Raw genomic sequence first — 27,864 nt, forward strand, 5'->3', positions numbered from 1 at the left:
TTGTCAAGTAATCAAATCATATGACAGTTTTGCTAGTAGACCAGATACGATGAGTCAACTAATCAGATCATATGTACAATTTTGATAGTCAACTAGTCGCCTATTACTCACAATTAGTCGACTAATTTGATCATATTTACTATTGTGCTATTTGGCGAGTCTCCTAGTAGTCACAATAAGTCGACTAATCGGATCATATCTACCATTTTGCTATTCAACTCGTCACAATTAGTCAAGTAATCAAATCATATGACAATTTTGCTTGTTGACTTTACTAGTCACCTAGTACTCAAGCGAAATTAGTCGACTAATTGGATCGTTATGTAATATTTTGCTAGTCAACTAGTCACCTAGTAGTCATGATTTGTCAAGTAATCAAATCATATGACAGTTTTGCTAGTAGACCAGATACGATGAGTCAACTAATCAGATCATATGTACAATTTTGATAGTCAACTAGTCGCCTATTACTCACAATTAGTCGACTAATTTGATCATATTTACTATTGTGCTATTTGGCGAGTCTCCTAGTAGTCACAATAAGTCGACTAATCGGATCATATGTACTATTTTCCTCATTGACTAATCCCTTACTAGTCATGATTAGTCAACTAATCTGATCATAGTGCTATTTTGCTATCTGACTAGTCGCCCAGTAGTCTCATATGACTATTTTGCTAGTTGACTAGTCACCTAGTTGTTACGATTAGTCAGCTAATCAGATCATAACTACCATTTTGCTAGTAGACTAGTCACGTTTAGTCAACTAATCAGATCATATGTACTATTTTGCCACTCGACTAGTCAACTAGTAGTCATGATTAGTCGACTAATCGAATCAATCATATGTGCTGTTTTGCTAATTGACTAGTCACGCAAGATTAGTCAACTAATTGGATCATAAGTACTATTATCGACTGAGATCATATGACTGTTTTGCTAGTCGACTAGTCACCTAGTAGTCAACTAATCGGATCAAATATACTATTTGACTTAATTTGATGGAGATGCTTCCCTTTTACGTTTGTGTTATCTTCTCCAGAGTACCTGCGCAGCATTTCCCTGCCAGTGCCTGTGGTGGTGGAGGACACCAGCAGCAGCAGCGAGTACGGCTCCGTCTCCCCTGACAACGACCTCCACACCAACCCTTTCATCTTCAAGCCCAGCGTCAAGTGCTACAGCGAGCGCGATGTCAAGGGGCCCCGCTCGCTTTTCCTCAGGTACAGTGAGTCACGCCACATTGTTGCTGATGGCTATTATTTCGTTTAGGAGCTGAAGGAAACAGTGCCGGCTCCAGGAAAATACAGAATTATTTTTGAAATATCCATTTTTTTTGGTTTTTCAGCATCCCAGTTGAGAACTTTGAGGACCACAGTGCCCCTCCATCCCCTGAAGAGAAGGACTCGGGCTTCTTCATGCTGAAGAAAGACAGCGAGAGGCGAGCCACCTTGCACCACATCCTGACCGAGGACCTTGACAAGGTGGTGGCCAACCTGATGGATTCCATCACGCAGGTCAGTTAGGAAAATTGGACGCACGCTTGTCAGATAACACTCGACAACTAAATCCCTTTGGTTGAACCTGCAGGGGTCGGAGGAAATGAAGATGAATGCTCAGCACATCTCCACTCTGGTGGTCAGCCTGGCCGACTTCATCCGAGTGGCCGACAGGAAAATCATCGCCCGCACGCTCTCTCAGCTCAAGCTGGAGCTGGACTTTGACAGCACGGCCATTAGCCAGCTGCAGGTCGTACTCTTCGGATTCCAGGATGCTGTAAGTAGCGGCGAGTCTTCACATCCTGAGCAGGCTGCCATGTTTCAGCCCAAAGAATTGATTGCAAAACCTTTTCAAAGAGAGACAATAATAAGGGTAATGTGTCCGTGATAATGGCACATCTTGCAAAAAGAAAGGTCGGTCTGCTTTGCCTCTTATAATTGCAGCACGACTGTCAATTAAATGACATAAGTGGTCAATGTTCATGTTCTGTATTTAACGGTGATGTGAGTCTGCAGTAACTTAGTGCAAGGGTGGATCTTTTAAGAAGGCCGACATCAGTGTCCCTTGCAGTCTTCTTCTTTTTTTTTTTCTTCCTCATCATTTGCTTTTTCTCAGGAAAAAAAAAAAAAAAAAAGTTTGGACATCCCTAAGGTGGTCCTCTGACGCCTCCTGTTGGTTTCAATTAAAATTACAAAGGAAAGAAGACTGGTAATTAAAAAGCAGCCAAGTCAAGTGCCATTATCAATTTTATTTTATGTAATGATTTATTTATTTATTTAGATTTTATTGCTATTAATGTTATTTTAAGGCATAAATTTAGGATGCACACAATGCATTGTACTAATGAAGTTTAGGGATGTAACGATATCCAAACATCACGATACGATATTACCACGATATGAAGCTCACAATACGATAATTATCCCGATATTGTGGGGAGGTTGGTGATATTTAATAATTGTTTAAAAAAAAAAAAAAAAAAAAGCACAATATTGTGCTTTTGTACATAACAGCAATGCATATAAACCACCTACAATCTTGGGGGCGGCATGGCTCAGTGGTATGGTGGTCGTCTCCCAACCCAGAGGTTGTGGGTTCGATCCCAGGCCATTGTGTCCACGTCGAAGTATCCTTGAGCAAGATACTGAACCCCCAATTGCTCCTGATGCTGTATTATCAGTAGGTGAATGGGTAGTCAAAAATGTAAAGCGCTTTGAGGGCCTTGAAGGTGGAAAAGCGCTATATAAATGAAGTGCCATTTGCCAAGTGCCAATCTATAATCACAATATTGAGGCGCTTACTTGTTAATGCACGCACACGTTTGGGTTCCTCCACATATTGACTCGCTTCACAGGCATATTACGTTCCCCTTGATCTGACCATTAGTGTAGATTTTAAACATAGAAGGGCCAAAACATCCCTAATGAAAATTTAATTGCACTATAAAAATAGCCACCAGAGGGTGCTAGAACTGCCCAAATGGAAATCAACGTATCATTTTTTTAACAGATGTGTTGCTTTTAAATATCATGAACATGACGACGATATTGTGGCAGTTTTAATATCACAATATCACGATATCACGATATTGCCCTTATCGTTACATCCCTAGTGAAGATATATGATGATACTTGACTCATTGAACAATTTTTAGAAGTGAAAAGTTAATATTTCTTCTCTAATGAATGTGGTAACTTCAGTATTTTTCATGCACAGTTAATACCTTTAAAAAGTAATTTTTCTACTTGCTGTCGACTGATGATGACATCACCTGTGCTGAGGAATTAGGCAACGGCCAATCATGGCTCACCTGTTTTCTGGATTCGGTCAGTAAACTGAGCCATGATTGCTCGTTACCTACTTCCTCATCACAGGTGATGTCAGCATAAGTCGACAGCAAGTAGAAAAATTACTCTTTAAAGGTATGAATTGTACATGAAAAATAATGAAGTTACCACATTGATTATAGACAAAATATTAACTTTATACTGCTGAAAATGGCTCAATGAGTCAAGTATCCCTTTAAAAAAAAATCTAAAATTGAAATGAGTGCGCTTTTGATGTTTTCAGGTGAACAAAGTGTTGCGAAACCACAACATCAAGCCTCACTGGATGTTTGCCCTGGACAACATCATCCGAAAAGCAATCCAGACCGCCATCACCATCTTGGTGCCAGGTAACAACTTCGTCCGTTATGCACGACGCTGCTTAATACGCGCATGACAAGACTAGACAGGTGACGAATGGTTGTAAAAGAAATTCAAGCATACAGCTCATATTACAAAAAAAAAAAAAATGCATAAGCGTCCATGTCAACCTCCTGACTGGCAGTTTAAGAGACGCATCACAATCCAAGCTGTGGTTGAACTGGTTGAACTGGTTTGCTCTTTCAGTGCCCCCCTCCCTCTGCTATCCTGTGCCTCAACTTGTGTGGTAGAGGTTGCCATTCATTAGCATACAGGAGATCTGTTGTCCAGTTTAGCCTGGTGTGGCGGATTAAGCAGATGGCCTCACTCTCAGACCACTGTAGTTTAAAAAAAAAAAAAAAAAAAAAAAAAAAAAAATCAACAATACGTCATCATTTCGCAAAAAAAAAAAAATTGCTTTAAATATCGAAAATGTGCAACACCTCTAAAATGGTTTTTAATTGCCTATAAAATGCCACAAGATGGTGGATAAAAACTATTTTGTTCAAAATGAAATGCCTCAACTTACTTTGACATAATCCCTTGAAACTAAGCATAAAAAGTCGATAACAAATGTGACAAAAATGTTTATTTGTGGAAACTGGTGACTAGGGTTGGGCGGTATTAAGATTTTGACACCGTTTCACTGTCTCCTCATTACACCGGGGTATACGGTAATATCGTCAAGTTTTTCTTCTTTAGTTTTATATGGGGTTACATTTTGTTGTGATTTGGGTGCTGGTTGCAATGGCAATGATTTTTTTTCCCCCCGTTTTCTAAGCTTTACTTTACCACACAAAAAACACAAAACCCCCACAAATATATATTAGTGACAGTCACTATTATTATTTAAAGGCTGAGCCGTGTGGCCCAGGACACAGGACGCGTGAAAGCAACCCGTCGCGGCACTAACAGTGAGGAGACAAAAACAAAACAAAACAGCATGTCGTTAGAGTTATGTTATTATGCATGATGTTTTTATTTTCTGATCTGTCGCTGAGTCTGACTCACTATTTTATTTTTTACAATGCACAGTTTAATGAGTTTGCGCGCTCTGTTTTAGGCCTATCCATGTTTTATGGAAAAATGTTTGGATGCTGGATTGCTGGTTTTTATGAAGACTTAAGGAAAAAAAAAAAAAGAGGGGATTCGAGGCACCTGTGTGCATCGATGGAAGCTCCGAGTCGTCCGTGGCCGCGCGCCTTCTGCCTTTTGTTCGAAGGCGCCTCCGCCCGTGCGGGCTCGCTCGCCCTCTCGCTCCGGTTATTATCCTTCCGCAGGTTCACCTACGGAAACCTTGTTACGACTTTTACTTCCTCTAGTAGAGTCAAGTTTGATCGTCTTCTCGGCGCGCCGCCGGCACCCGGGCCCAGCAGGGCCCATCCGAGGTACGCACTGGGGCGCATCCTTCCCGCATCGTCCCGACGAGTTCACGAAAAGTTTGCGCATAATTCACAAAAATTCACAACGGGTTTACGCACACTTCACGCCACTTTACGACTAGTTCGCGCACTCGTGCCACATCGTGCATGTGTCCGCCTTGCATAGCCACATGGGTCTCCCAGGCAGAGGAGCGAACCCACGCTAAAGGCAGTGACGGTTCACCTCACCTGGAGCACTCGGCAGCGGTTTCTGCTCCAGCTCGCTTCTCCACAGTGAAGTCTGCCAGGGCCCCGCGCATCAGCATCTCGCAATTACCGTCTTCATGCATAGTCTGCATATTGCCTCGTAGACATCTACATATTTTTTTTAATACTGCCAAATTGCAGATGCGACGCCTTTTTTTGCGACCAATGTAGTTGCGTCGGGAGCTGCTCGGCTAGCCATCTTGTCTTAAGTTGTTCTGGTTCATAGTCTGTCACATGACTGTCACATGATTAATTATCGCATGAGCAATTAGTTTTTTAAATGGTTATAAGTAAATAGTTATATTAAGTTGAAAACAAGTACACATTTATATTTTCTCTCAAAAAAATCAGATCAGATCATCAGATCATATATCTTTTTCTTTCTATTTTTCTATTTAAAGTGACACCGTTTCTATTTTTAGACACAGCGGGATACCTTATTACCGTATTACCGCCCAACCCTACTGGTGACTGGAGTCCACGAGTTGGTTCATGTTCCAAATACCAGTTGCTCTAAAATTGAAAAGAAAAGCAACTATTCCTGTCGCCAATGTCAAATGTAAAACACTAATGCCACCTCGTAGAAGAAAATTACCACAAATGTATGAATCAGTGTTTTACACTCCTTTTAGCTGAATTTGACAATATGTGGCGTTTCACTGTACTGTATCACGTATGTAAAGAGCAAGTGCATATTTGGTGAATGCGGCATTTATAGAAATGAAGTCAAATAAAAAAAACTGAATGAAATGAAGCAGTCCCCAAACAACTGATAAAAAGTGCGCATTTGCGTTCAAGAACTGAGGCCTCACTTCAGCCTGGCCTCGGAGAGCGACGCGCCCGACCACGAGGACGCCGCCGACGACGAGACCGGGAGGAGCTCGGCCCACCACCGGCGGCCGGCGCCCGTCTCCAGTCAGGATGAAACGGTGGTCACGTCGGGAGTCAGCACGCTCAGCTCCACCGTGTCGCGCGAGTCCCATAATGCGCAGCATTCCGTCAGCATGGAGCTGGGCCGGATGAAGCTGGAGACCAACAGGTTGCAAACATCAACTCGAGCAATTTTCAGTTCGACTTTCCGATATTTATTTTCTCTTAAATGCGTTACATCAGGCTCCTGGAGCAGCTACTGGAGAAGGAGAGAGAATATCAAGCCATCCTTCAGCAAGTTCTGGAGGAGAGAGAGCAGGAGATCAGACTACTACGACTGCGATCTCACACTCCGGGTAAGTGAAAAGCTCTTTTCTGAAAATGTTATATCCATCCATGCATTTCAAGATTTCTTTTTGGTCCCTCTCGCCAATCTCCAGCAAACATCTCCACATCGACGTGTGGTCCGCAAACGCGTATGGATCAACCTGCCAAAAAACGCGACCAGGCAGAGTTGAGCAGCTGGCTGAGGCTCTATGGCGCAGACCAGGACTCCATAGATGTGGTGTGGATCGGATTTCCCCTTCGTCTTTTGTTATCTCATCTTCTCATGCTTTTGTTATACAGTAACTTTCTTTGCTTTAGATACTCACCGAGGAATATACGTTGAATGACATCCTCCATGATGTCACAAGAGACGATCTGAAGAGTCTTAGACTGAGGTAGTGCACGAGTCTCATTTCATTTCGTTTGAATTTGACCTGAAAAGGCCCTCGATGTTTTATGTGTAATTGTGGGAATGCTGAAGCATTCCCACCTATGTTATTGTGATTTTTATTCTCAACACTTTTTTGCCACATAAGAACTCCCACATAAATACTTCCAATTTACATCGTTCAAATTTCAACTAGCTTCAAAAATTCACGCCTCCTGGGGTATATATCGTCTGATGCCACATTATTTACAGGATTTGCACAATTTAACATTCAACATCAACTTCCCCCCATTCATTTTAAATGGGACAGACTTGGAACTTTTTCTAACTGTCACTTTCCACGCCCACTTGCAAACATATAACATCATCATTGCCAGGTGTCTGATACTGTTCGGTGGTACCATTGGTAAAGCGCATTGCCCAGTAACCAGGAGGTTATAATTTCATAATTTATCTCTCAATTTACTTCATAAGCAGTCTGCATGCATTCAATTCTTAGCATTCAGCTTTCAGCATTCCCACACAATTTCTCCAGAAATTGCACTTAGTCAAATGTTAGTTTATGATATTGGATGATTGTCTAAAAACACTTGCAAACTAAACATTTGCAATTTCTGCAGAAATTGCGTGTGAAGGCTGAATGAAAAAACATTGACACATGGAATGATATGAAAGGATGCGGAGCTGAATATTTTGGAAGGATTTGAATGGGGCGAGTAATGTAGACAAAGTCCTATATGGGGAATTTTTGAGGGGTGAAAAATTGGGAATTTTTGGTATGTGCATACTTTTAGCATGTTGAAAATCATTCCCAAGGTGAATTGAATGAGCTGAATGATTTACATTTCAAATTGAGAGCCATATGTTAAATGCGCCGTTGGGAATGAATGGAAAATTGTTGGGTGGAAAATGTCCACTTTTAGTAAAACTGTGAATAATTGAAATGAGAAAAATACTAGCCCCAATGGTGTGAATTTTTGGAATACGATGAAATTGGAATGATGGGAATCGGATGAATAATGTGGAAGGAGATGCACGTAAAAAAAAAAAAAAAGCTTTAAAGTGACAGTGTGTAATAGTTGACCACGAGATGGCACTATTTAATCGAATGCAGCCTAAGCGTATGCATTTCAAAGCATGTACACTATACTGGCATAGAGAGACCACACTTTGCAAGCCAACCACCAGTTCCTTTTTTTGCGTAAGCGACGGCGACTTGGCGACCGGTTTGAATCCTGGCAAGCAATGCCAAAAGACCGAGCTAGCTGGTTTTAGCCGGAGCAGCTAACAAGAGCAGTTAGTAAAAGCTTGCGAGAGCAAAGCAGGTGGTGACAAGGGACGGGAGCCCGAATCACGGGACTCGACCACCTGCAGGTGCCAGCTGTGGAAGGTAAGCGGCGGCGTAACATGTCAGCCTCCTCTAAGGTGAGACTGCAGGCATGTAATATAATTAATGATTACTAGATCTGTGATGATATTTAAAAAAAAAAATGTGATGATTTGTGTGTAGATGGCGCTAAAGATTACACACTGTCACTTTAATCTAAACAGACGTACCCGAAGTGGATTTATGTGGTTGTTTTTAAATACACAACATGTTTACCATTTAGTCGAGTTCACTATTACCATAAATCACTTATTTGACAATTATTGTGTTGAATGTTTTGCCTTTAAACGCTACTTACATTGTCCAATCCAATTTCTGTAGACTCACTATAACGGTCTCCGTCTTCATTTCCTATGCAGAGGCGGAATCTTGTGTAAACTTTGGAAGGCCATCACGGACCACAGGAACAAACCCACCTGAGGCCTCGAGCGGCGGCAGGACAACCTCAGTATTCTTCTCCTCGATACCTCAGTATTTCTTTTTTTCGAACAAGAGTGTGCGTTTGCAACTTTCCAGCCCCGCTTTTGTCGCTCGGCTGCTGTGATGGTTTCGAAAATGTCATTTTTCTGTCAAGTGCCACGATCGCGTCGAGCCGCCTTATGGATGCGACAGGCGTGTTAACGACGACGTTGACAACAATTGTTCCTATTTCATAAGGTGAAAAAGTTTACATATGTAGAGACTGACTGTTTGTAATGTAAGCCTGAGATACAAAAATACAACATGAAAATTTTCAATTTTGCTCATCTACGTCTTTAATGTTTTATTGTGGATGCTTTTTTTTTTTTTTTTTTTTTCAAATCTGAAGGATGTCAATGCATGCCTTTTTTTTTAGCATTATTGAGACTAATTTAAATGGCATTTATTCACATTTCACAAACATGTAAATATCATAGAATACCTTTATATTTGAACATGCATACATGCGCTAAATATAACTTATAGGTTTTTTTTGGGGGGGGGGGGTGTTCCATGTAGACTGGACTGTCTGTGCTTGTGTACTATTATAGGAATTTATGTGACCAATCCTATATAGAAAATACAAATTCCAACTAAATACTGTATGTGATCTCACTTATTATTTTTACGCTTTTTTTTTCTCACCTTACTTGAGACGATAGTCAATCTGCTGTTTGTTGCAAGTAAAATATCAAGGGTAAACATATTTTATATTTGCATACAACTCTGCTGACAACTATTTTAAAACGATCAGAAATGGGAGTTGTCTCCATGTTGTTTCATATATCTCAAGATGTGTGCTATTGTTAAAATAAAATGTTTTATGGAATTAGATTTCAATTGGAATATACTGTACAGTACAAACACACTTGCCGTTGTCACTATGACAACGGCTGATTTCTAGCATCGTCAGAGGACAACCCCCCTCCTCCTCCTCGTGCCATACAAGATTCAGACACGACTGGATGTAGTAGGTAGGTGGGTGCGTTTTTTTTTCCCACTATTCAAGCCGACTGGTGATCGTCTGAGGTGTTCATCTCGATGTGTCTGACAGCAGCAGGGGCCTCAAGGAGTGGTCTTTTGTGACTAAACAACATGGCCGAGATGCGGCATCACCGCTCGCCTAGCCTCGCCTTCGTCGCCCCGCTGCTGCTTCTTTGCGTCCTACCGCCCATCCACACTCGCATGTCGACCATTTCGGACTTAAAATCCAAAATCTCGGGAGTGGAGGATCTGCTGGAGGAGTACCGCAAGCAGCTCCAGCGGGACCAGACGTACCGGCCGAGCGAGGTGGCCGACTCGTGCGTCAGCGACTTCAGCTCGGCCCGCGGGAGCATCATCCGGGCCAGGGCCTCCATCGAGCAGGGGGCCACCTTCCTCATGGCCCCGGATCCAGTGTACACCTGGCGCGACTGCGTGCACGCCTGCTGCGCGCAGCCTCACTGCACCGTGGCGGTGGTCCAGGAGGAGGCGAGGCAGGCCGGGGACAGCCTCAACTGCTACCTCTTCAACTGCACCTACAGGAGCCAAAATGTCTGCTCGTTCGCGCCGCAGCCGGGCTTCGCCTCGCACAGCCGCCCGGTGAACGTCACGATGGGACTCGGTTCGCCTGATTCCTACGGCGGTCCCGGGAGCGAGCGGAGGACCGGGGAGGCGGATGAGACACCAGGTGGGATACTTTGATACTTTAAATAACCAGTGATGGCAAAATAGTCACACACTCTACTTAATTATGTACTGATTGACTAAACTAATAATAATAATAATAACGTCAATGACTCGGGGTAACTGGTCTTGTTCATTAGTTTTCTTGTTTTTGTTTTTGTTTTTTTGTTTGTTTGTTTTTTATATATATAAAGTATCAGTGCAACTGAACACTTCCTGTTTGTTGGTCTTTGGTCTTTTTTTTCTTTTCTTTTCTTTTTTTTTTTTTTTTTTTTTTTTTTTTTTTTACCCGAAAACTTCTCAAATTTTTAAAGGGATACTTTACTTATTTAGCCATTTTTGGCAGTCAAATATTAATATTTTGCCTATAATAAATTTGATATTTTCGTTATTTTTCCTGTACAATTAGTACCTTTAAAAACACATTTTGCAACTTGCTGTTGACTGAAAATGACGACACAAGGGTTCAGGTAACCAAACACAGCTCAGCTTGTGAAAGTCACATGACCAAACCTAGAAAACAGGTGAGCTGTGATTGGTTACCTGAGCCCTTGTGATGTCATTTTCAGTCGACAGCAAGTTGCAACATGTGTTTTTAAAGGTCCTAATTGTATGTGAAATATAATGAAAGTATCAAATTAATTATAGACAAAATATAGACTTGTTATTGCTATAATGGGCTAAGTATCCCTTAAAAAAAAAAAGACGTGGATAAATATTCAATTTTTAAGCTTTTTCCATAAAGATAAAGTGAGGGATGGAGGCGAAACACGGGGGGAAAAAACAGGAAAAATCCAAAATATGAAAAAATATTGAGCATATATCCAAGTTGTGGTATTACCAATCACCAGTAGATGGCAGACATCTATGTTAAAATTCAGTTTGTTTGTTTTTTGTGATAAAATTTATAAAATAAACGCCTAACTGAGCTCTTTCACTGGAATGGGGCGGGGGAATCACGTATGTTATGTTGTAATGAAAATTAAATATATTAAGAGAACGTATTTTGTCCATATCTAAAATAGCATTTTTGTCGTACATCTTGTTAGGAAGTGAGTGATCCTATATACGCTATACAGCCCTCTAGTAGCACTGATGGAAAATTTGCGGCTATAGGCCATCAATTTAATTTCAATACCTTTATAAATAGGAATCTGCACAGATATTTTCAACAAGAAGTGTGATTTTTTTTTTTTTTTTTTTTTGCATGTAAATGATTGGACAGCAATTTCAGTTTGATGGGAACAAAAAGTCTCATGTCGACAAAAAAATGAATGACCTAGTAAGTATATGACCTTGATTATCGCATTCTAACTATTCCATGTCTGAACAACCTGTGGTTGTTGGTGTTTAAAAAAAAAAAATTGTTTCATGGTTGATTTGTTTGTACCCTAAAAGGAATAAATAAATAAAATATATGTTGTGATATTTGGCATATTTGATTTGATTTGATTGTTTTGCGTTTTCAGAAGTTGACGAGCCCCCTCGCTGCGACGCAGGCCAGGATGTTGTGATCCAGCTGCCCACCGACTGGGCGGTTTTGGATGGCCGTGACAGTGTGGACGACCACGGGATCAGTCACTATGACTGGACCCTCGTCAAGGGGGACGCGGACATCACGATGAAGGTCAGCGAGCTCTGCAGACGAAGTTCCGATCACTTAAATCAGGGGTCAGCAACCTTTGTTGTCTGTCTGGAGAAACAAAACATTTGAACGCTGTGGCGAACAATAGTCTGTTGATGTGAGTCTAATGTTCTGAGGACCCAAGAGCTAATTAGAGCTGTACCATAATAGAAAAATATGCAGCCTCCAATACTTTGCGATCCATTTTCTTTGCATTTTGTCTTGTGTTTTGGAGGATTATTTTTTCTCCTTTTTTGTTTTAAATTTTCAGGCTCTGTTTTTCATGCAGTTTTACACTTTTGTGTCTTTCTGTCAAATTTCTTACATTTTTGGCAAATTTATGGACATATGTAATTATCTGCTTCTTCATCCTTTTTTTTGGACATTTTATGGCTATTTTTTTGACATTTTTTTCTGCCTTCTTTTGCTATCAACTTTCAGACATTTTTGGCAATTTTGTGGTAATATTTGTTTCCCCTTTTAGCTATTGGACTTTTTATGGTTACTTTTTGAATATTTTCTTTCCTGCCTTTTCTTAAATCAATTTTGTAACTGACAATTTTGTGGACATTTTATGGTAGTTTGGGGAAATTCTTCTTTTGTATTTGGACATTTTATTGTAGCTTTTGGAATATTTTCTTGTACGTAATTTTCTGCTTTTCCTCTAAATCTTTAGGCCTTTTTTTAGGTAATATTTAAAACATTTTTAACTATTGTTCGCCTCTCTTTTGATGGGAAGAAATTTGGACTCTGCCATTTTTTTGTTTGTATTTTTTCCTAAATCATTCATTAATTTAAAAGAATTCATTTAAATTTAAAAATAAAGATAAATATGTATTTTTTTTGTAAGAGTTCTGCAGGGAACCACAGGAACTAAAGAACATGTGGCTCCAGAGCCGCAGGTTGCAGACCTACATCATCCATATCTTGTGTAGATCAACTGATTTCAAACACAAGCTGTTCAAAGCTTTTAAACAGAAGTATAAACAACACACGGTGCTCGCGTTTGCAGTATGAGGAGACGCAGTCGGCGTCAGGTTACATTTTGTGTTTGACTCTGTTAAGTCAACAGTTTGGCTTGTGGCCCGAGCTCCAGAATTTAACTCAACTTTATTTATATTTTTTTCCTCAATTGAACACAAGTATTTTATTTTTAAACAACATATAGAATCATGTAAAGTTCAAATAACTAAATAAATGGTAACACAATTCTTATGTTACGATTCTTGTTAGCAAATGTCCCAGCACTATTTTTAGAATAGAACCATGGGCTACTCATGTGTTGTTCTTGGGGCTAACTAGTACATGCTGGCACCTACACATGTACACATTTTTTTTAAAGGACCATACAAAGACATCCATATAACTGTAACTGTGTCTCTTTACCTAACTCCCCTCCCGATTGACGCAAACATGACTTAAAGTGTGTCTACGGCAGGCGACTCATCCCGGTTTGCTGAAGGTCACTGGCCTGCAGGAAGGCGTCTACACTTTCCAGATGACTGTTACTGACACATCGGGTCAGAAGACGTCAGACAACGTGTCTGTTACAGTGTTGGCACCAAAACATCAAGCAGAAGGTAACGACCTCACTATCTTACATTTACAGAAAATGAGTTACTCATTTAAGCGGCAAGTATAAAGTTCACGTGCGTGTTTTTGTCGGCAGTGTGTACCGGCCACTGCTCAAATTACCAGTTCAAATGTGATGACGGCTGCTGTATCGACATCACCTTCGCCTGTGACGGGAAGCAGCATTGTCCCGATAGATCGGATGAAGACTTCTGTCCAAATTGTAAGCAAACACTCGCATTTGCCAACGTTTGCGAAGCTCACGTTTCCTATCCTTGCCTAGTTGACACCGGCAGGAAGTCGGTGACCCACGTTGAAGGTCTGCCCAGCCATCAGCTTCCACCGACGTATGTCGAAGGGTCTGAGGACGGTTTGGTGCTCCAGACTGGATCCATGAAGCACGATGACGACAGTAGAGTTGCTCAGGAGAGGAGCAGAGTCACACCTCAGCCCAGTCGGCAGCAGGATTTAATCGGTCAAGGTAGTTAGTCATGTTTTAAGAAAATACAGTATATGTTTTTTTTCCCCCCCAATTATGCACAGATTTTCACTATTTGTAGTCCGGCTGCCATGGTTGAAATCATACCTATCCAATAGGAAACAGTTTGTAACAGTTGCTCATATTTGGTCCTGTTGTTTAGACTGCCTTGTTAATGTTGGTGTTCCGCAGGGGTCTGTTCTAGAGCCGCTACTTTTTTCCACTGTTCTTTAATACATTACGAAACTCTTGTCGGGAAAAAGTGAAGGGGAAGGAAGGGTGGCTTGTGGGGTGTTTGATGTTTGCACATACAAATTTCCTTTACAATATCAATTTGTTATTGAATGTGTTCTATTACATCAAGAATCTTAAACCGTGGTCTTCCTTAGCATTGTGGCGTTTCTGTCGCACTGAAGGTTTTCATGCTTCTCCACACACGGAGGCAGATGGAGCCCCCGTAGGCAGCCATTGAGTCATGGCACTGAGCGCTTAAACGCTGGCAGAGCCACAGTCCGTTCGACATTCTGTGGGAAAACTGTTCTGTGCTCGCAGGCTTGCCGGGCCTTGGAACAAAGCGTCTCTGTCCTCTCTTTCATCCGATCCCTGCATTAGGCTGAGATCAACCCCAAAAAAAAATGCATTAGGCGGGGATAAAAAAAAAAAAAAAAAAAAAAGATTTCACTGTTCTTCACTGTTTTGTTTTGTTTTAATTATTATTTTATCTTTCTCAGTACCAAGTGCACATTCTGGACAAGCTAATATATAAAGTAGTAGGCCTATACAGCACAGTCAAGCTAATGCGCAGTCTTGTTTCACTATTAATTTAACAAAAAGAATATAGCCTCACCCATAAATAAATAAATAAATAAATGAATAAATTGCTTTTAATGAAGAAAAATCCCACTCAGTGGTATGGTACTTCATAAAAACAGTAATTAAATAGAATGCAAACTTGTAGTGGCCAGTATCGATGCTAACTGCTAGCTTGTTTTGCGGTGTTTGTTAGCATAAAACTAAGTAGAATTTCTAAAGGCAAAGCTATTTGGTTGCTTTGAATACATAATATGTATGTTTAGTTTGACAATTAACTTCAACTGGGAGTGGCAATAAACAACTTGACGCCTCTTTATTTTTTTTTTGGAGAATTGTTCACTATGTTGTTGCCAAACTGCGTCATGGTATTGTAAACAGCTAACGGCTAAAAGAAGCTAATTTTTGTCAGTACATTCATTCAAATTAGTCTGTCATTCTTGATCCTCGGGATATTTTTGGCTATATGTTACTGAGACACCTGGAAACTGATTTAAATTGTCAAAACAAAATGTATGTTATAATGTACCTTGTTTTATAGGTTAGCAACAGTGTAGCGTTTTTTCAACAATGTCATGTAATTGTGTCTTCGTAGACCCGTGTTCTTCCGCGCCGGTCGTCGGACCTTGTAAGGGCACCTTCGCTCGCTGGTACTACGACCACGAAGCGGGAGAATGCAAACACTTCTTATACGGTGGTTGCCAGGGCAACCATAACAACTTTCTCCAGGACTCAGACTGCGTCAGTGAATGTATACAGAAGAGTGAGAGGATGCTTTTCGTTTTTGACGAGCAATTTAATCATTTTAAAATTATTTAGTAATGAAAATTAATTACCTAATTAATTTATTTGCTTATTTATTTGTCATTGTTGTGTAGGTCCAGGTTTTAAACCAGCTACTGTGGCTCCTCCTACCACCAAACAGACTGAAATAGGTACTGGATCATTTATAATATGTTTCTTGATGCAGTAACTGTGATTGTACTTGTTTTTTTGTTTTTTTTTCAAAGCTGCTCCCAGAGTCTCACAAAGCCAAGAGAATGACATCCCAGCGCCCAAGCAGTTTCCAGTCAAGGGAGGCCATCTTGTCCCCGAGTCAGGTCAGAAGCAGCTCAGGTGCGTCTCGTATGCGACGTTCACCTTTTAACGCGTGCGTTCCTCTCCCCCCGGCCAGCTGCCATCCTTCCGCTGGCGCTGGGCCTGATCATCACCGCCCTGCTGCTGCTGATGATCGCCTGTCGCCTGCAGCTCGTTCGCCACAAGCTGAAGAAAGCGCGGCCCCTCACCACCGAGGAGTCCGACTACCTCATCAACGGCATGTACCTGTAGCCACAAACGCAATCTCTTGACGGTTATAAAAGGACCGGAGCCACTAGAACCCGAGTCTGGACTGTTTTAAATTTGCACTGTATTTCCTTTATGCCTAACGTCTGAAATTAAGTTTCATGTGAGAACATCCTGGGAACATCCCGTCCTGCTCTACGTTGCTTCTACACCGAATCCGCCCTGCTGCTGGAGGGAGGTCGATGACATCATGTGACGCGTGTGTGTTCATCAAAACGGCAGATAAAAGTATTGGGACGCATGGCCATCATGACATTTTTACCACACCAAACTCATCTAAGCATGCGTCATGAGAAGAGCTTGCTTTTATTTTGCTAAGCGTCCCAATACTTGATATCAAAAAAGGATCTATTTTTTATTCTTTTATCATTTGTTTCTATACAGAAATGAACTGCGCTATGTTAATGCTCTCAATACATGAAACTGGCCTGTGAATAGAAATGTAAATACACTGAGTACTAGTGGATTTGGTACACTAAGCCATAGTAAGAGTCATATAGTATGTAAGTACCACTTGTCCTATCAGGCAATCCTTGCAAACGTATCATGCGGGTGTATTATACTGCATATTCATTCAAAGTACTATATGTCAGTTGAGATTAAAGTTGATTACATAAAAGGATTATTAAGACGTTTACCATTGCATTGTATCAATTCGATAACATTTTTCAAAGAGTCGATGACTTAGTTAGACAAGTTGGAATACGTCTGAATATTTTAAATGTATATTTTTAGGGATGTTTGATACTTTATTTTATTTATTTATTTATTTTTTTTAAACTCATACCAGTACAATTACTCAACTCTTTGATACCAAGGACCGATACCACTAGTACTTTTGATACATAAAAATTCCTCCCAAAAAAATAATAATGGAGCTTAAAAAAAAAAGATCTCTATATCACAAAGTAGCATTTTTTTTCCATAAAATTGCATAGAATTATTGGCAATTTTCTATTTTTCTCTTTTCTAGTTCCTTACAAGGGGAAAAAAAGAAGAAAAAAACAGGCATAAGAACCTGCTGTTGTGAGTACCGATACTTTGAAGGTCGGGTATCGGCCCGATACCTGGTTTCGGTACTCGACATATCTAGTATTTTTCAAATCCAATGTATGGGGAAAAGAAAGTGGTTAGAATATCTGGCTCACAATAATTAGAATCTGTGGCCGAAATATATATATATATATATATATATATATATATATATATATATATATATATATATGAGTACTATCATTATTTTATCGTTAGCCTTATTTATTATCAAGGACTTGTAATGGTGACCTTTATCCGCCGCCCTCTTGTGGCCCTTTTTAGAAGAATAGGGAATTGCAATTAATGTAATTTCATGCAATTTTAAGGAAAAATGCTGTATTGGGATATAGGGGTGTTAATAAAAATCGATTCGTCAATATATCGCGATATTACAGCGCGCAATTCTTGTATCGATTCAATATGCAGCCGAATCGATATTTAAACATTTTTTTTTATGGAAATAGTCAACAAAATGTCTTATTTAAGGTTAGGGTTCACACTTTAAACATGGAAGAATGTTATATTAATGGAACATTAATAAGCCTTAAAATTTTATTTTAATGCTGTTCATTGCAACCTGTTTCTTAAAAGCAGTGTTGAAGTTTCAGTTAAATATATTATCATACAAATATACAGTGTACAAGTTTACTGATTAAATTTGAGTTAAGAAAAAAAATTGCAATCATCAACTTACAGATTCGTATCGGTATCAAATCAAATCGTGATATGGATTGAATCGTCAGATACTTGGCAATTCACACCCCTATTGGGATACATAGGTCTTACTTTAAAATTATACCATTGGCTTCTTTTTGGGAAATTTTATGTATCAAAAGTACTAGTTGGTATCAGTACTTAGTATAAGTGACTGACTACTTAAGAGTTGAGTTCTCGTACTGGTATCCGTCTTAAACAAAAAAGTGGTCTTGAACATCCCAATACTAGCAATAGATGAGGGGATGATGTAACAATATTTGTGCCGAGAATTCCCAACACAAAACAAAAGCTCCAAAGCCAAAACATAAGCAACTCTTTATTGTCATATGCCGTTCCAGAATTGATGACAATCATCACTCACTTCACTCAAAATAAATCGTGCTTAAAGATTCTGTGTTTTTTGTTTTTTTCCCTCCCCCGAAGACAACAAACATTCATTTGCTTAATGACAGCTTGTTTTGGCAAAGCAGTTGACTGTGCAAATCACCAGGGGGGGGCGGGGCTTGCATTTGATATTTCTCCAAAAGCGCATCTTTGCCATGCACGTGTCGGCGGTAAATGGGCCGTTCTCTTTGGATGGAAAGAATAACGGTCTTGAAGTGCTGCGCGTCGAACGGGATTTGCGGGTTACATCAGCGTGTGTGTTGCTAATACTGCAATCAGTGTTGAAGTGTGTTGGGGGGGGGGGGGGGTGCCTTGAGCTTATTATTAGCAGAGATATTAAAGGTTAGATGATCCACACACTGCTATCATCGTTCAAATCCAGCATTCTTCTCTTCAGCAAATGTAATACTATATGAATCTGTCTGACTGCATTAAAAAATAACAGAAAATGTAGCGGGTGCAGCTTACAACAGCTTTTCCTCCCGATCCGGTGAAACTCTCAATAGTCCATCCCGCTTAATGAATCAACTTAAATTAGAGGTTTTGTTATGGTTTTTGAAACAAAATGAAAAGGACTGCTTGACCCCTCCCACCCGGTCTGTGTTTTCGGTCCAGGTTGGATCTTAAAAAGGTGGATTATGGACTGTCTTCCTGTTCAGAGTTCATCCCTGCAGGAAACACAAGTTGGGGATGTTAGGGACGGCGAAAAACAAAACAAAAACAAGGCGACATTTTTTTTAAATGTGCACACATATACAATCCAACTTGTCAGTGTTGTTTACATCTCACACAGCAGATCATATAAAAGATAGCTGCGACGTTCCAGATTATTATTCACTCAACACAAACAAGCCTTCACAAGTGTTTTTTCAAGTTTCATTCGTCGTGCAGGCTTGATTCACCTTTAGATGTGTGATAAAAAATACAAATAAAAAAAAAATGAGCATGGCAAGGTTATTTTAGTTGACTAAAACTAACGAAAAAAATAAAATTCAAAAACCAATTTCGTTAAAATAAAAATGCTTATAATAAAGACAAAAACGAACTAACTAAAACTAAGTATAATTATTGAAAAAATGTCCTTTGTTTTCTTCTTTGATAATTAATGCATGAGCCTTTAGTGATGATTTTAACTCATTTGCTCCCAAAAACATATAAATACGTTCTATTTAAAATGGTTTAAGTGTCCCAAAGACGTATCTGTACGTTTTTTGTTTGTTTTTGTTTTTGTTTTTTTTATGCTAGAGCATACAGAAGTCTTTGATGAAGCCTCTCACCTGCAAAGAACAGTTGAAGAAATGGTAGTTATTACATAAACGACCAGCAGGTGGCAACAGAGTATAAAAGATCAACCAGGGCCATGTTAAAAAAAAAAAAAAGGCTCAATTGCTCATAATTCTAAATAATGATTACTCTTTCTATTGGTAGGTTCCATGTTTTTATAGCAATAGAACCAGAATATTTTGTGGGCCTTGCAAAATTAGCCAAAATCCATTAAAACAGCCAGGAGCAAATGGGATGACTTCTGTGAAAATGGCTGGGAGTGAATGAGTCAAGTAGATTTATTATGATATTAAGCGGAAAAAGGACGTTTGAAAGCGTGTCACACGGAAGTGACGTCATCTAGCAGAAAAGCACCTTCAGATGACGTCACTCCCATGGTGTTTTTTTTTTAAATATAGTGCAAGTAATACACATTAAAAAAAAAAAATAAATAAATAAAAAAAAAAATAAAAAAATAAAAAACTAATACTGAAACTAACTCAAACAAAGCTAAAAATTGCAAAACTATAACAACCCTGGAGCAAGGAAATGTGCAGCTACTCAGCATAGTATGGAAGAAGCAAAAATGTATCAACAAGCAGCACACAAAAAAAAAGAAAAAAAAATGCAGCCTGGTGTGATCCGGTGCCTGCTCCGAGCCACGCCCATTTCACCTTTTCCGCTGTGAGAAGGACAGAGTGGGAGGTGGGAGGAGGGGGGAGGAGAAGGAAGTCACTTCCACCTGGACCACTGCTTGTCTTTGTCCGTTAAAGGCACATATATCACCCCCATCAGGGACTTCTTTTTGGTGCTGCCGTCCTCCATCTTGTCGTACTGCTCCAACATCTGGTTCCCCCCCGCCGGGCCCACGGGCAGAATCAGGCGGCCGCCGGGCTTCAACTGGTCCAGGAGCTGCCACACAGCCGTGGATTAGTAACATCGTTTGGGGCGTTTAGTAGGGGATTGAAAACGACTTGGGCGGAACCAGACAAATCAAACAACCAGAACGGGTTTCGCTGGACTTTGGAGGTTTATTCAAGATTTCAAACTCTGACTCACAGCTTGGGGGACCGTTGACGCTGCGGCTCCAACGTGGATGGCGTCGTATGGCGCCTCGTCTGAGTAGCCCAATCGTCCATCTCCAACTGGAAAATTTACATAAATGTATGTGTATTAGGGTTGTCAAAATTAAAATTAACTCTAGAGATTTATTTAAATTTTAAATTTCAAAGAATATTAGAACAGTCTTGATGATTTTACATTCATTCCAAGATTTTACTCATGTAAATATCTGTTAAAAGCTTTGAAGGGAAAAAAGTAGACGCAAAAGTAGAAAAATGTGATTAATCGCAATTAATTATGGAAACTTGTGTGATTAGTTTTAAAAAAAATATCCGTTTGACAGCCCCCATGAAATGCTCGATTATAAAGAAAATATTCATCAGGATTAATTTGGTAGTAATTGAAATCACGATTAAAACAATATTTTTTTTTTTTGGTAGAAAACAGGAAAATGTTTAAACATGTAAACAATATTAAAACAAATACATTTATTTTAAACACTGTAATTACACAAGTTCCTTTTGGGCCAAACAAGATTTATTAAATTAGTCATTTTAAAATAAAAAAATTATGAAGAAAATATTACCAATTCAAACCCAAAAACGTATAAACACGTTTTATTTAATACTTTGCCCTTCACTCCCAAAAACGTATTTAGACGTTTTTTTTTTGTTTTTTTTTTTGTTTTTTTTGTTTTTTTTAATGCAAGAGCCAACAGAAGGCTTTGATGCAGCTTCTGACATGAAAAAGTGGCTTAAAGCAATGGTAGTTATTACAAAAAATGGCTAGCAGGTGGCAGCAGAGTATAAGAGATCAGACACGGCCATGTTGCAACAAGCTCTTTTTGCCAGTGTTTTCACCAGTAATGTAAATATTGATGAAACGTATTCTAATACTAATTGCTGCAAAACCGAATCAGATACAAATGTACTTTTTTTTTTTTTCCTTTTGAAAGAAGAGACTCTAATCTTTCTTTTGGTAACTTCCATGTTTTTATAGCAACAGAACACAATATTCTGTGGGCCTTGCAAAATCAGTCAAAATCCAGTAAAACAGCCGGGAGCGAAGGGAGTTGCTTCAGTCAAAATGGTAGTGAGTTAATTTGGTAATAATTGATAATCATGATTAAGACTTTTTTTTTTTTTTGCTATAAAACAAGAAAATGTTTAAACATGTAAAGAAATAAGACAAATTTCTTTGAAACACTATGATTACACAAGTTCACTTTGGACGACACAAGATTTATTAAATTACTCATTTGAAATTATTTTATTAAAAAAAAAAAGTGCAAATACATAAATTTAAACAATTCAAAATTAATATTAATAATCTTATTTTTGCTTACAATTATGCCGATTTTGTAATTGTGGAGTGTAATAACTGAAATTGCGACGAATTTCGACGAATTGCACAGCCCGAATTTCGGACAAAATGACTCTCACCTCTTAGCATAACTCTTCCCGACGTGATCAAACTGGGGTCGTCCTTCTTCACGTTGTTGATGGAGTCGTCGACCAGCTCTTTGATGTGGTCAATCCCGACTACTTTCCCTTCAGGACCAACCTGGGAAGGACACAATTACACAATTACTTGATATTTCTAGACTTCTTCAACCACCCCCAATTCCGCGTGGCTCACCATTCGTGCAAAGCAAACAGACAGAATTCCACTGCCGGAGCCCACGTCCAGGGCCTTGGCGCCTTCGTACAGCTGGTCATGGAGAAGCTCCAGGGCATACGCGTGCTGAGTGGGAGAAACAAATGAGTGAATTGATCTGGTAAGTTTTTATGATGTACTAGGGATGTGTGTTGGATTAAATTCTCATAATCAAGCAGATGAAAGATTTTATCTTGGTGAAAACTGCTGATTGAGTGAATTCATACCATATGTGGGGCGCTGATGGTTGCTTGGAAGCCTTTTGGTTAGACGAGAAGCACGGATTCGATTAGTTTATTTATCTCACTGATTTCTCTAGTCCAATGTACGAACATACCTATCGACTGCGGCGAGTCCATGTAAGGATTACAGCGAGAGAAATGAGCCCGGTCTGTGGCCAGCATGACTTCGTAGACCTTGTCGGACTTAATGATGCCATTTTCTGCGGACGCAAAATGAGAGGTTCATTATTTGATTTAAAAAACAAAACAAAAACAAAAAAACATCAGTCATTGTTGAAGTAAAAAATAAATAAATAAATAAATAAATAAATAAATAAATAAATAAATAAATAAATAAATAAATAAATAAATAAATAAATAAAATACTGTCAGGGTTACCTGTTTGACATCTATTAAACACGACACAAAAAGGAGAGAAGACACTCAGGTCAGGGCTCGCAAGGAGAGAGGAGAGGAACTGACTGATACAATTCACTCCTGCACTCTCTGAAGATTCCTCTCCTCACCCTCTCTATTTATTTGGCTTTCCACGCCCTTTCCACGCGCCTATTACATGGGTGTTCCAACCCTAAAAATGCAAATGCAAGGCATAGTTGGAACACGGTGTACTTGTTTGTCTGTGTTGTGCATGTGAGTGGAAGATTGCTGAGTATGTGTGATCAAGTTTGCAATCATTTCTTAACAGAAAACAGACGACCTCAGCAGACTGGCTCGAACCATTTTGCTGCGTTAGATGTTGTGGCTCTTCAACTTTTTGAGCCATCTTCAAATAGCCAGGCTATATGAATGTGAGTGGGAACAGAGCAAAACATTCTTCATTGCAAGCAGAAGCAGTTCTTCATTGCAGCAAGTGTATAATAACTTATTATTTACAATTATTCCTACAAATACATATGTGGGAAAAAAAATACATCAATGTGAGTGTCTTGAGTATAACCCCTGTCAACAGGTTGCATGCAGTTGGTGTCAAATGCAAGGAAAGCCGACGACAGCCGGCGCTGCTCTCAATTACACTGACCATTTACCATTCACGCAGTTGGATGGACCGTTCTATCAATCATGCATGCTTAGAAAAACGAAAACTGCAATTTTAACCTTGAAACGTGCAAGCTAATCCTTGAAATTTTGCATAAAAACTGGTGGATGTAACCCACCTAATGTGATGTATTTTTATGTAAACTGGACAGAGTGAAATTCCTGCAGAAATTCCGTGGGAATGCTGAAAGCTGAATGCAAATAAAATATTTCCCAAGTGAGATTTGAGGGTGTTTTCATTGAATTTTGTGAATATTAGTCACACAAATGTCTCTCTATAATGACAGATATCATGTTCTACCGCTGCCAATTACTACAGCAATCAGAATAAAATAACAGAGTTCAACCAAACAGGCCCAAATAAATTTGTGAGAAAATTGAGGCGATTATTTCAGCATTGAGGTCCTTTCTGTGACATTTTTTGTTTGGTTGTGTACTGTGCTATTTTTCTCATGTAAATGTGCAAAAGCGGTGGAAAAAATACTGTAATATAGATAGAATGCAGATAAAACTGCCACTCTAAGAAAACTAGTTGTGGTGGTCTTCATTGCAATACAAACTGTAGAAGCACATTCTGTGCAGGTTTTCAGCTGTCACTGTCATTCAGGAAGGAGTCAAGTGGATTCTACATTGATAGCATCAGTGAATGTGGGCAGATTGCCTATCTGGCTGTGCCTCCACCAACGTCCCCAAATGACGCACACAATGCTAACGTGCTAAGCTAACCACGCGAATAACGCTTATTAGAACGATCGGTGACCTTGAATGGCCATTTTTGTGTCTCCAGTCCCCTCTAACCACGCACGACTGGAGCGTGGCTTGTGGAGAGGGGTGGAGGGGAGGTAACGACAACATGCCACCTAGCTTAGCGAGCAGCTAGCTCCAGCTCGTGAAGCGCAACCTCCAAAATGCAGCGCCTGCACGCAACGCTCGCGTTTGCCGCAGCTCGCTGCAGCTCTCCCGAGCATGCCGACTTACTGCGCAGGTTGTTGACGAGTTCTGCGTGGCTGGCTCCTCCGGATTTCCACGCCATTATGAGGCAGACTTTGCGGACTAAGTAGACAGCAGCCGTCAGTGCCGCGCCTGCGCCAAGTGTTTTGCCTAGGAAGCTGGCAACCTCCAAAGCAGACGGAGCAGCGGATACGTCACCAGACATCCACGGTGAATCTACAGAAGGGTGGCTCGGTTTTGACGCAGTATGCTGCAGAGTGGAATCATTTCATGAGCAATAATAGTTGAAATATATGCCTCTTTTCCACGAGGTTATTTCCAATCACTTACTGACGACTGGATGACGAGATTTACAGCTGTAGTAGCTATTATGACCGCTAGGCGGAGTGCTATTTCTCCAGGAATTAAATTTGTCCGAATGGGTGACCCGTAGTGTGACGTTGATTGTAGCGCTAACGTGTTTTGTCGTTGAAAGCTAACTTGAATTTACCAAAAGAGAAATTAATTTTGTGTTGTAATGGAGTCAATTAATGCGAAATACACGTCTAAAAAAATCAGCAAAACAAGGTGGCGGCCGGTATCGCTTTCGTCTCTGCAGCAGCCCGAAATCTTTGCGACTGGCTCTTGGGATAACGAGGTTCGTTGTTTATTTGCGATATCGTGACATGAATGATATTTCATGGATGTTTTGTAAGCGTCAGACCCTTGTGATGATCATGATAGCGTGTGTGTTTCCCATTATCGTCAGTGCATCTAGTTACAATCAACAATCTGTTATTTATGAATATTTTTTCATTGATCAACTCCGATGAAGTTCCATTATATGTCATAAACTTAAAATGACACCCCTTTCTTTATAGGACAACGCGGTTTCTATTTGGTCTATTGGAAATAATGGACCTTCTTATATGGATGAAGGATTTGAAGAAGTTCCACAGTTGTTGTGTGAACAAAAGCATGAGGGAGATGTTCTTGATCTTCAAGTAAGTCACTTATTCTGATTAGGGATGCTCTACGTCTATGCTAAACAGCACTAGAAAGAATCAATACGTTGTATCAGTAAGCACTCAAGTATTTGTATTCATGCTTAGTCTTCAGAAAAGTCGTATCTGTGTATCCTTAATCATAAATCATGTCTGATTTGAAATCCTATTCTAGCCGTATTAGAATGTGCAAATATTTTAATATGGGCTGATAATTTAATCTTCGTACAGTTTCTGGACCATGATAGAGTCATCACTGCATCATCAACCGGAGGCGTTACCATATTCCGCTACAAACAGAACAATCAGGTACATCATGCAGTTTTTATTTATTTATTTATTTTTTATTTATTTTTTTAAGTGTTCTAGCTGATTTTGCATCATTTGGTCAGGGAAGATAGTTGACTGCTTGTGGAAGTGACATCTGTTTATTTTATTTATTTATTTTATTTAATTACAGAAATTATCCGTCTCACACCAGTGGGCAAGAGCACATCATTACCCTTGTGACAATGCACCGTGTACGAGTGTGGTGTGCAGCAGCCCTGAGATTGTTAGCGTTGGTGAAGACGGCAGGATTATTGTCTACAGGGCTGACCAGGAAGGAGTCATTCGAGTCATAGGTTAAGCTCAAGAATACGGTGCTCTGCATGCATCGATTGAAGTTTGAGATACATGTATTTTTCTGTTCATTTTATAGAGAATGCAGATAGCAGCACAATTCATGCTGTGACTTACCTGAAAACAACCGAGATCCTGACGGTGAATTCCATCGGCCAACTCAAGATTTGGGATCTCAGGCAACAGAGCAACACCCCGTCGCAGATTCTTTCCCTGTAAGATTTAAAAAAAAAATGCTGCATCGCTTTATCTCCCCGATGACATCACAACAATGTCATTTCAGGTCAGGTGATCGAGTCCCACTGCACTGTGTGGACAGACATCCAAACCAGCAGCACATCGTGGCCACTGGAGGCCAGGATGGAATGCTCTGTGTGTGGGATGTGAGGCAAAGCAACATGCCTTTCTCACTCATGGAGGCGCATTCTGCTGAAAGTAAGATTTTTACATCGCGTTTCAGTTTTTCTACTTTTTTGTAAATGATTTCACTGTGTGTCTGTCTACAGTGTGGGAAGTCCACTTCCACCCAGGGAACCCAGATCATGTGTTCACGTGCTCGGAGGACGGATCACTACTGCACTGGGAGACATTGTCACCTGCAGATATGCCGTCCTTTCTGCAAGGTAAACAGTGAAGAGAAAATGTTCCGTGACTCTCCCTCTGCTATATAATCAAACTTAGAAAAATACTTAAATCATATTAACTGAGGTTTTACGTCTATACTGAGTGCCGTTTTTAATTGTTTTTCCCAGGTGGTAAAAACAACAGCACGGTGTCCCGCAGTGCGGCGGCTCCCGCTGGAGGCAACCAGTCCCTCGTCAACACGTGGCTCAGCGGAGACTCAAGTAAAGGTCGTCTGGAGACAACTCACATGCTGCCCAGCCAAACGCTGTCCGTAAACAGTTTGGATGTACTTGGACAGTGTCTCGTGTGCGGGACTGATGGAGAGGCTATTTTTGTGAACAGACAGGTCCCAGTTTAGACTCATGCAAATGTTATTTACAGGTTCAGTTGTAAGCACAAAGTTGCATCACAATGCATATTCATGTAAGTATTTTGAGTGTATGCTAGTTGAGAATGTCTTTGTGTTAATCAATCCCAGCTGAAGATTTTACATATGTTTGCATAATTGTCAGTTAACCATTTTGGAAATAAACGGTAAAGAAATGTGTGATTGTAATGTGTGATTTTTTTTTAAATTTTTTTTTAATTTTTAATTGTTTTTATTTTATTTTATTTAAGCGATTGGCTAGTGATCAGTCCAGGGTGTATGTTTTAGGCAATATTTTATTTATTTGAACACAATAAGTACATCTACTTTACCAAGTTTTTTTATTTACACTTACCCTTACGTACTTTGTACATTTGTGTATTACTTTTGCCGCTTGGTTACTGTCCTAATAGTATATCCACGAAAAAAGTGGCCAAATATACGAAAACAACCCCAATCCGGGTACTTTGTGGAAAGCTTTGCTGTAATCCGTGTCACTTGTACTTCCGGTGAGTCTTTCAAAAATAAAAGCATTGCGCGGCGAACGGACTTGATAAGTAACCTTAAATTGAGTTGCCTGTTTTTAAAAGATTGAATGATTTAATGGTCGACAAATAAAATCTATTGGTTCTATCACATGCTGAAGCAATGGCCTAGTTTTTCTTCTCTTATTAATTTTATTTTGATAA

General features: G+C 39.8%; 4 protein-coding genes across 10 annotated transcripts in view; 3 read left to right on the forward strand and 1 right to left on the reverse strand.

Moving 5' to 3' along the window:
* The window catches only part of map3k5 (mitogen-activated protein kinase kinase kinase 5), a 61,315-nt gene extending 51,739 nt beyond the window's left edge, over positions 1-9,576 (forward strand). For both annotated transcript variants that reach the window (XM_077509851.1, XM_077509852.1), the window contains exons 22-30: positions 1,043-1,220; positions 1,346-1,514; positions 1,588-1,773; positions 3,568-3,673; positions 6,110-6,350; positions 6,425-6,537; positions 6,622-6,746; positions 6,827-6,903; positions 8,643-9,576. In XM_077509851.1, coding sequence (XP_077365977.1) covers positions 1,043-1,220; positions 1,346-1,514; positions 1,588-1,773; positions 3,568-3,673; positions 6,110-6,350; positions 6,425-6,537; positions 6,622-6,746; positions 6,827-6,903; positions 8,643-8,703 — 1,256 coding nt within the window. In that variant the 3' untranslated portion in view covers positions 8,704-9,576. The remainder of the gene's footprint in view (positions 1-1,042; positions 1,221-1,345; positions 1,515-1,587; positions 1,774-3,567; positions 3,674-6,109; positions 6,351-6,424; positions 6,538-6,621; positions 6,747-6,826; positions 6,904-8,642) is intronic.
* Position 9,577: 1 nt separating this feature from the next.
* On the forward strand, positions 9,578-16,870 carry lrp11 (low density lipoprotein receptor-related protein 11). 4 transcript variants are annotated; one of them, XM_077509856.1, is made up of 10 exons: positions 9,578-9,716; positions 9,800-10,411; positions 11,877-12,034; positions 13,470-13,611; positions 13,701-13,826; positions 13,887-14,084; positions 15,487-15,654; positions 15,770-15,826; positions 15,902-15,991; positions 16,066-16,870. In XM_077509856.1, exons 2-10 carry the CDS (start codon positions 9,838-9,840, stop codon positions 16,218-16,220), a joined length of 1,668 nt encoding a protein of 555 aa, XP_077365982.1. In that variant the 5' UTR covers positions 9,578-9,716; positions 9,800-9,837; the 3' UTR covers positions 16,221-16,870. The 4 variants fall into 4 exon arrangements, with proteins under 4 accessions (XP_077365982.1, XP_077365983.1, XP_077365984.1 ...); XM_077509857.1 differs by having other exon boundaries at positions 9,639-9,716; positions 9,797-10,411; XM_077509858.1 differs by having other exon boundaries at positions 9,658-9,720.
* A 1,420-nt stretch (positions 16,871-18,290) lies between these two features.
* Positions 18,291-25,236, reverse strand: pcmt (protein-L-isoaspartate (D-aspartate) O-methyltransferase). Of its 3 annotated transcripts, none has more exons than XM_077509862.1 (9): positions 24,911-25,235; positions 24,608-24,796; positions 22,690-22,794; positions 22,580-22,611; positions 22,335-22,439; positions 22,139-22,259; positions 20,694-20,779; positions 20,377-20,546; positions 18,291-19,039 (listed from the first exon to the last, which is right to left on the reverse strand). In XM_077509862.1, exons 2-9 carry the CDS (start codon positions 24,783-24,785, stop codon positions 19,027-19,029), a joined length of 810 nt encoding a protein of 269 aa, XP_077365988.1. In that variant the 5' UTR covers positions 24,786-24,796; positions 24,911-25,235; the 3' UTR covers positions 18,291-19,026. The 3 variants fall into 3 exon arrangements, 2 of the variants coding, with proteins under 2 accessions (XP_077365988.1, XP_077365987.1); XM_077509861.1 differs by having other exon boundaries at positions 24,608-24,830; XR_013281067.1 differs by having other exon boundaries at positions 20,309-20,546; positions 24,608-25,236.
* On the forward strand, positions 24,962-27,353 carry nup43 (nucleoporin 43). Its single transcript, XM_077509860.1, has 8 exons — positions 24,962-25,217; positions 25,441-25,563; positions 25,795-25,872; positions 26,024-26,186; positions 26,264-26,399; positions 26,468-26,619; positions 26,691-26,807; positions 26,937-27,353. The coding sequence occupies exons 1-8, from the start codon at positions 25,098-25,100 to the stop codon at positions 27,164-27,166; spliced, it is 1,119 nt and encodes a 372-aa protein (XP_077365986.1). The 5' UTR covers positions 24,962-25,097; the 3' UTR covers positions 27,167-27,353.
* The last annotated feature ends 511 nt before the right edge of the window (positions 27,354-27,864 follow it).

The sequence above is a fragment of the Festucalex cinctus genome, chromosome 21 (genome assembly GCF_051991245.1).
Source record: "Festucalex cinctus isolate MCC-2025b chromosome 21, RoL_Fcin_1.0, whole genome shotgun sequence".
Lineage (NCBI taxonomy): Eukaryota > Metazoa > Chordata > Actinopteri > Syngnathiformes > Syngnathidae > Festucalex > Festucalex cinctus.

Excerpts from the sequence above, each read along its gene's own strand:
- lrp11 (XM_077509856.1), top strand. The coding sequence starts at position 9,838 with ATGGCCGAGATGCGGCATCACCGCTCGCCTAGCCTCGCCTTCGTCGCC. Across the intron at positions 13,612-13,700 it reads ACCAAAACATCAAGCAGAAG|TGTGTACCGGCCACTGCTCA; the intron begins GTAACGACCTCA and ends TTTTGTCGGCAG. Across the intron at positions 15,827-15,901 it reads CACCAAACAGACTGAAATAG|CTGCTCCCAGAGTCTCACAA; the intron begins GTACTGGATCAT and ends TTTTTTTCAAAG.
- pcmt (XM_077509862.1), bottom strand. The coding sequence starts at position 24,785 with ATGTCTGGTGACGTATCCGCTGCTCCGTCTGCTTTGGAGGTTGCCAGC. Across the intron at positions 22,612-22,689 it reads GGACTCGCCGCAGTCGATAG|GCTTCCAAGCAACCATCAGC; the intron begins GTATGTTCGTAC and ends TCTAACCAAAAG. Across the intron at positions 22,260-22,334 it reads CTGTTTGCTTTGCACGAATG|GTTGGTCCTGAAGGGAAAGT; the intron begins GTGAGCCACGCG and ends TGTCCTTCCCAG.
- nup43 (XM_077509860.1), top strand. The coding sequence starts at position 25,098 with ATGGAGTCAATTAATGCGAAATACACGTCTAAAAAAATCAGCAAAACA. Across the intron at positions 25,218-25,440 it reads CTGGCTCTTGGGATAACGAG|GACAACGCGGTTTCTATTTG; the intron begins GTTCGTTGTTTA and ends CTTTCTTTATAG. Across the intron at positions 26,187-26,263 it reads AGGAGTCATTCGAGTCATAG|AGAATGCAGATAGCAGCACA; the intron begins GTTAAGCTCAAG and ends TTCATTTTATAG.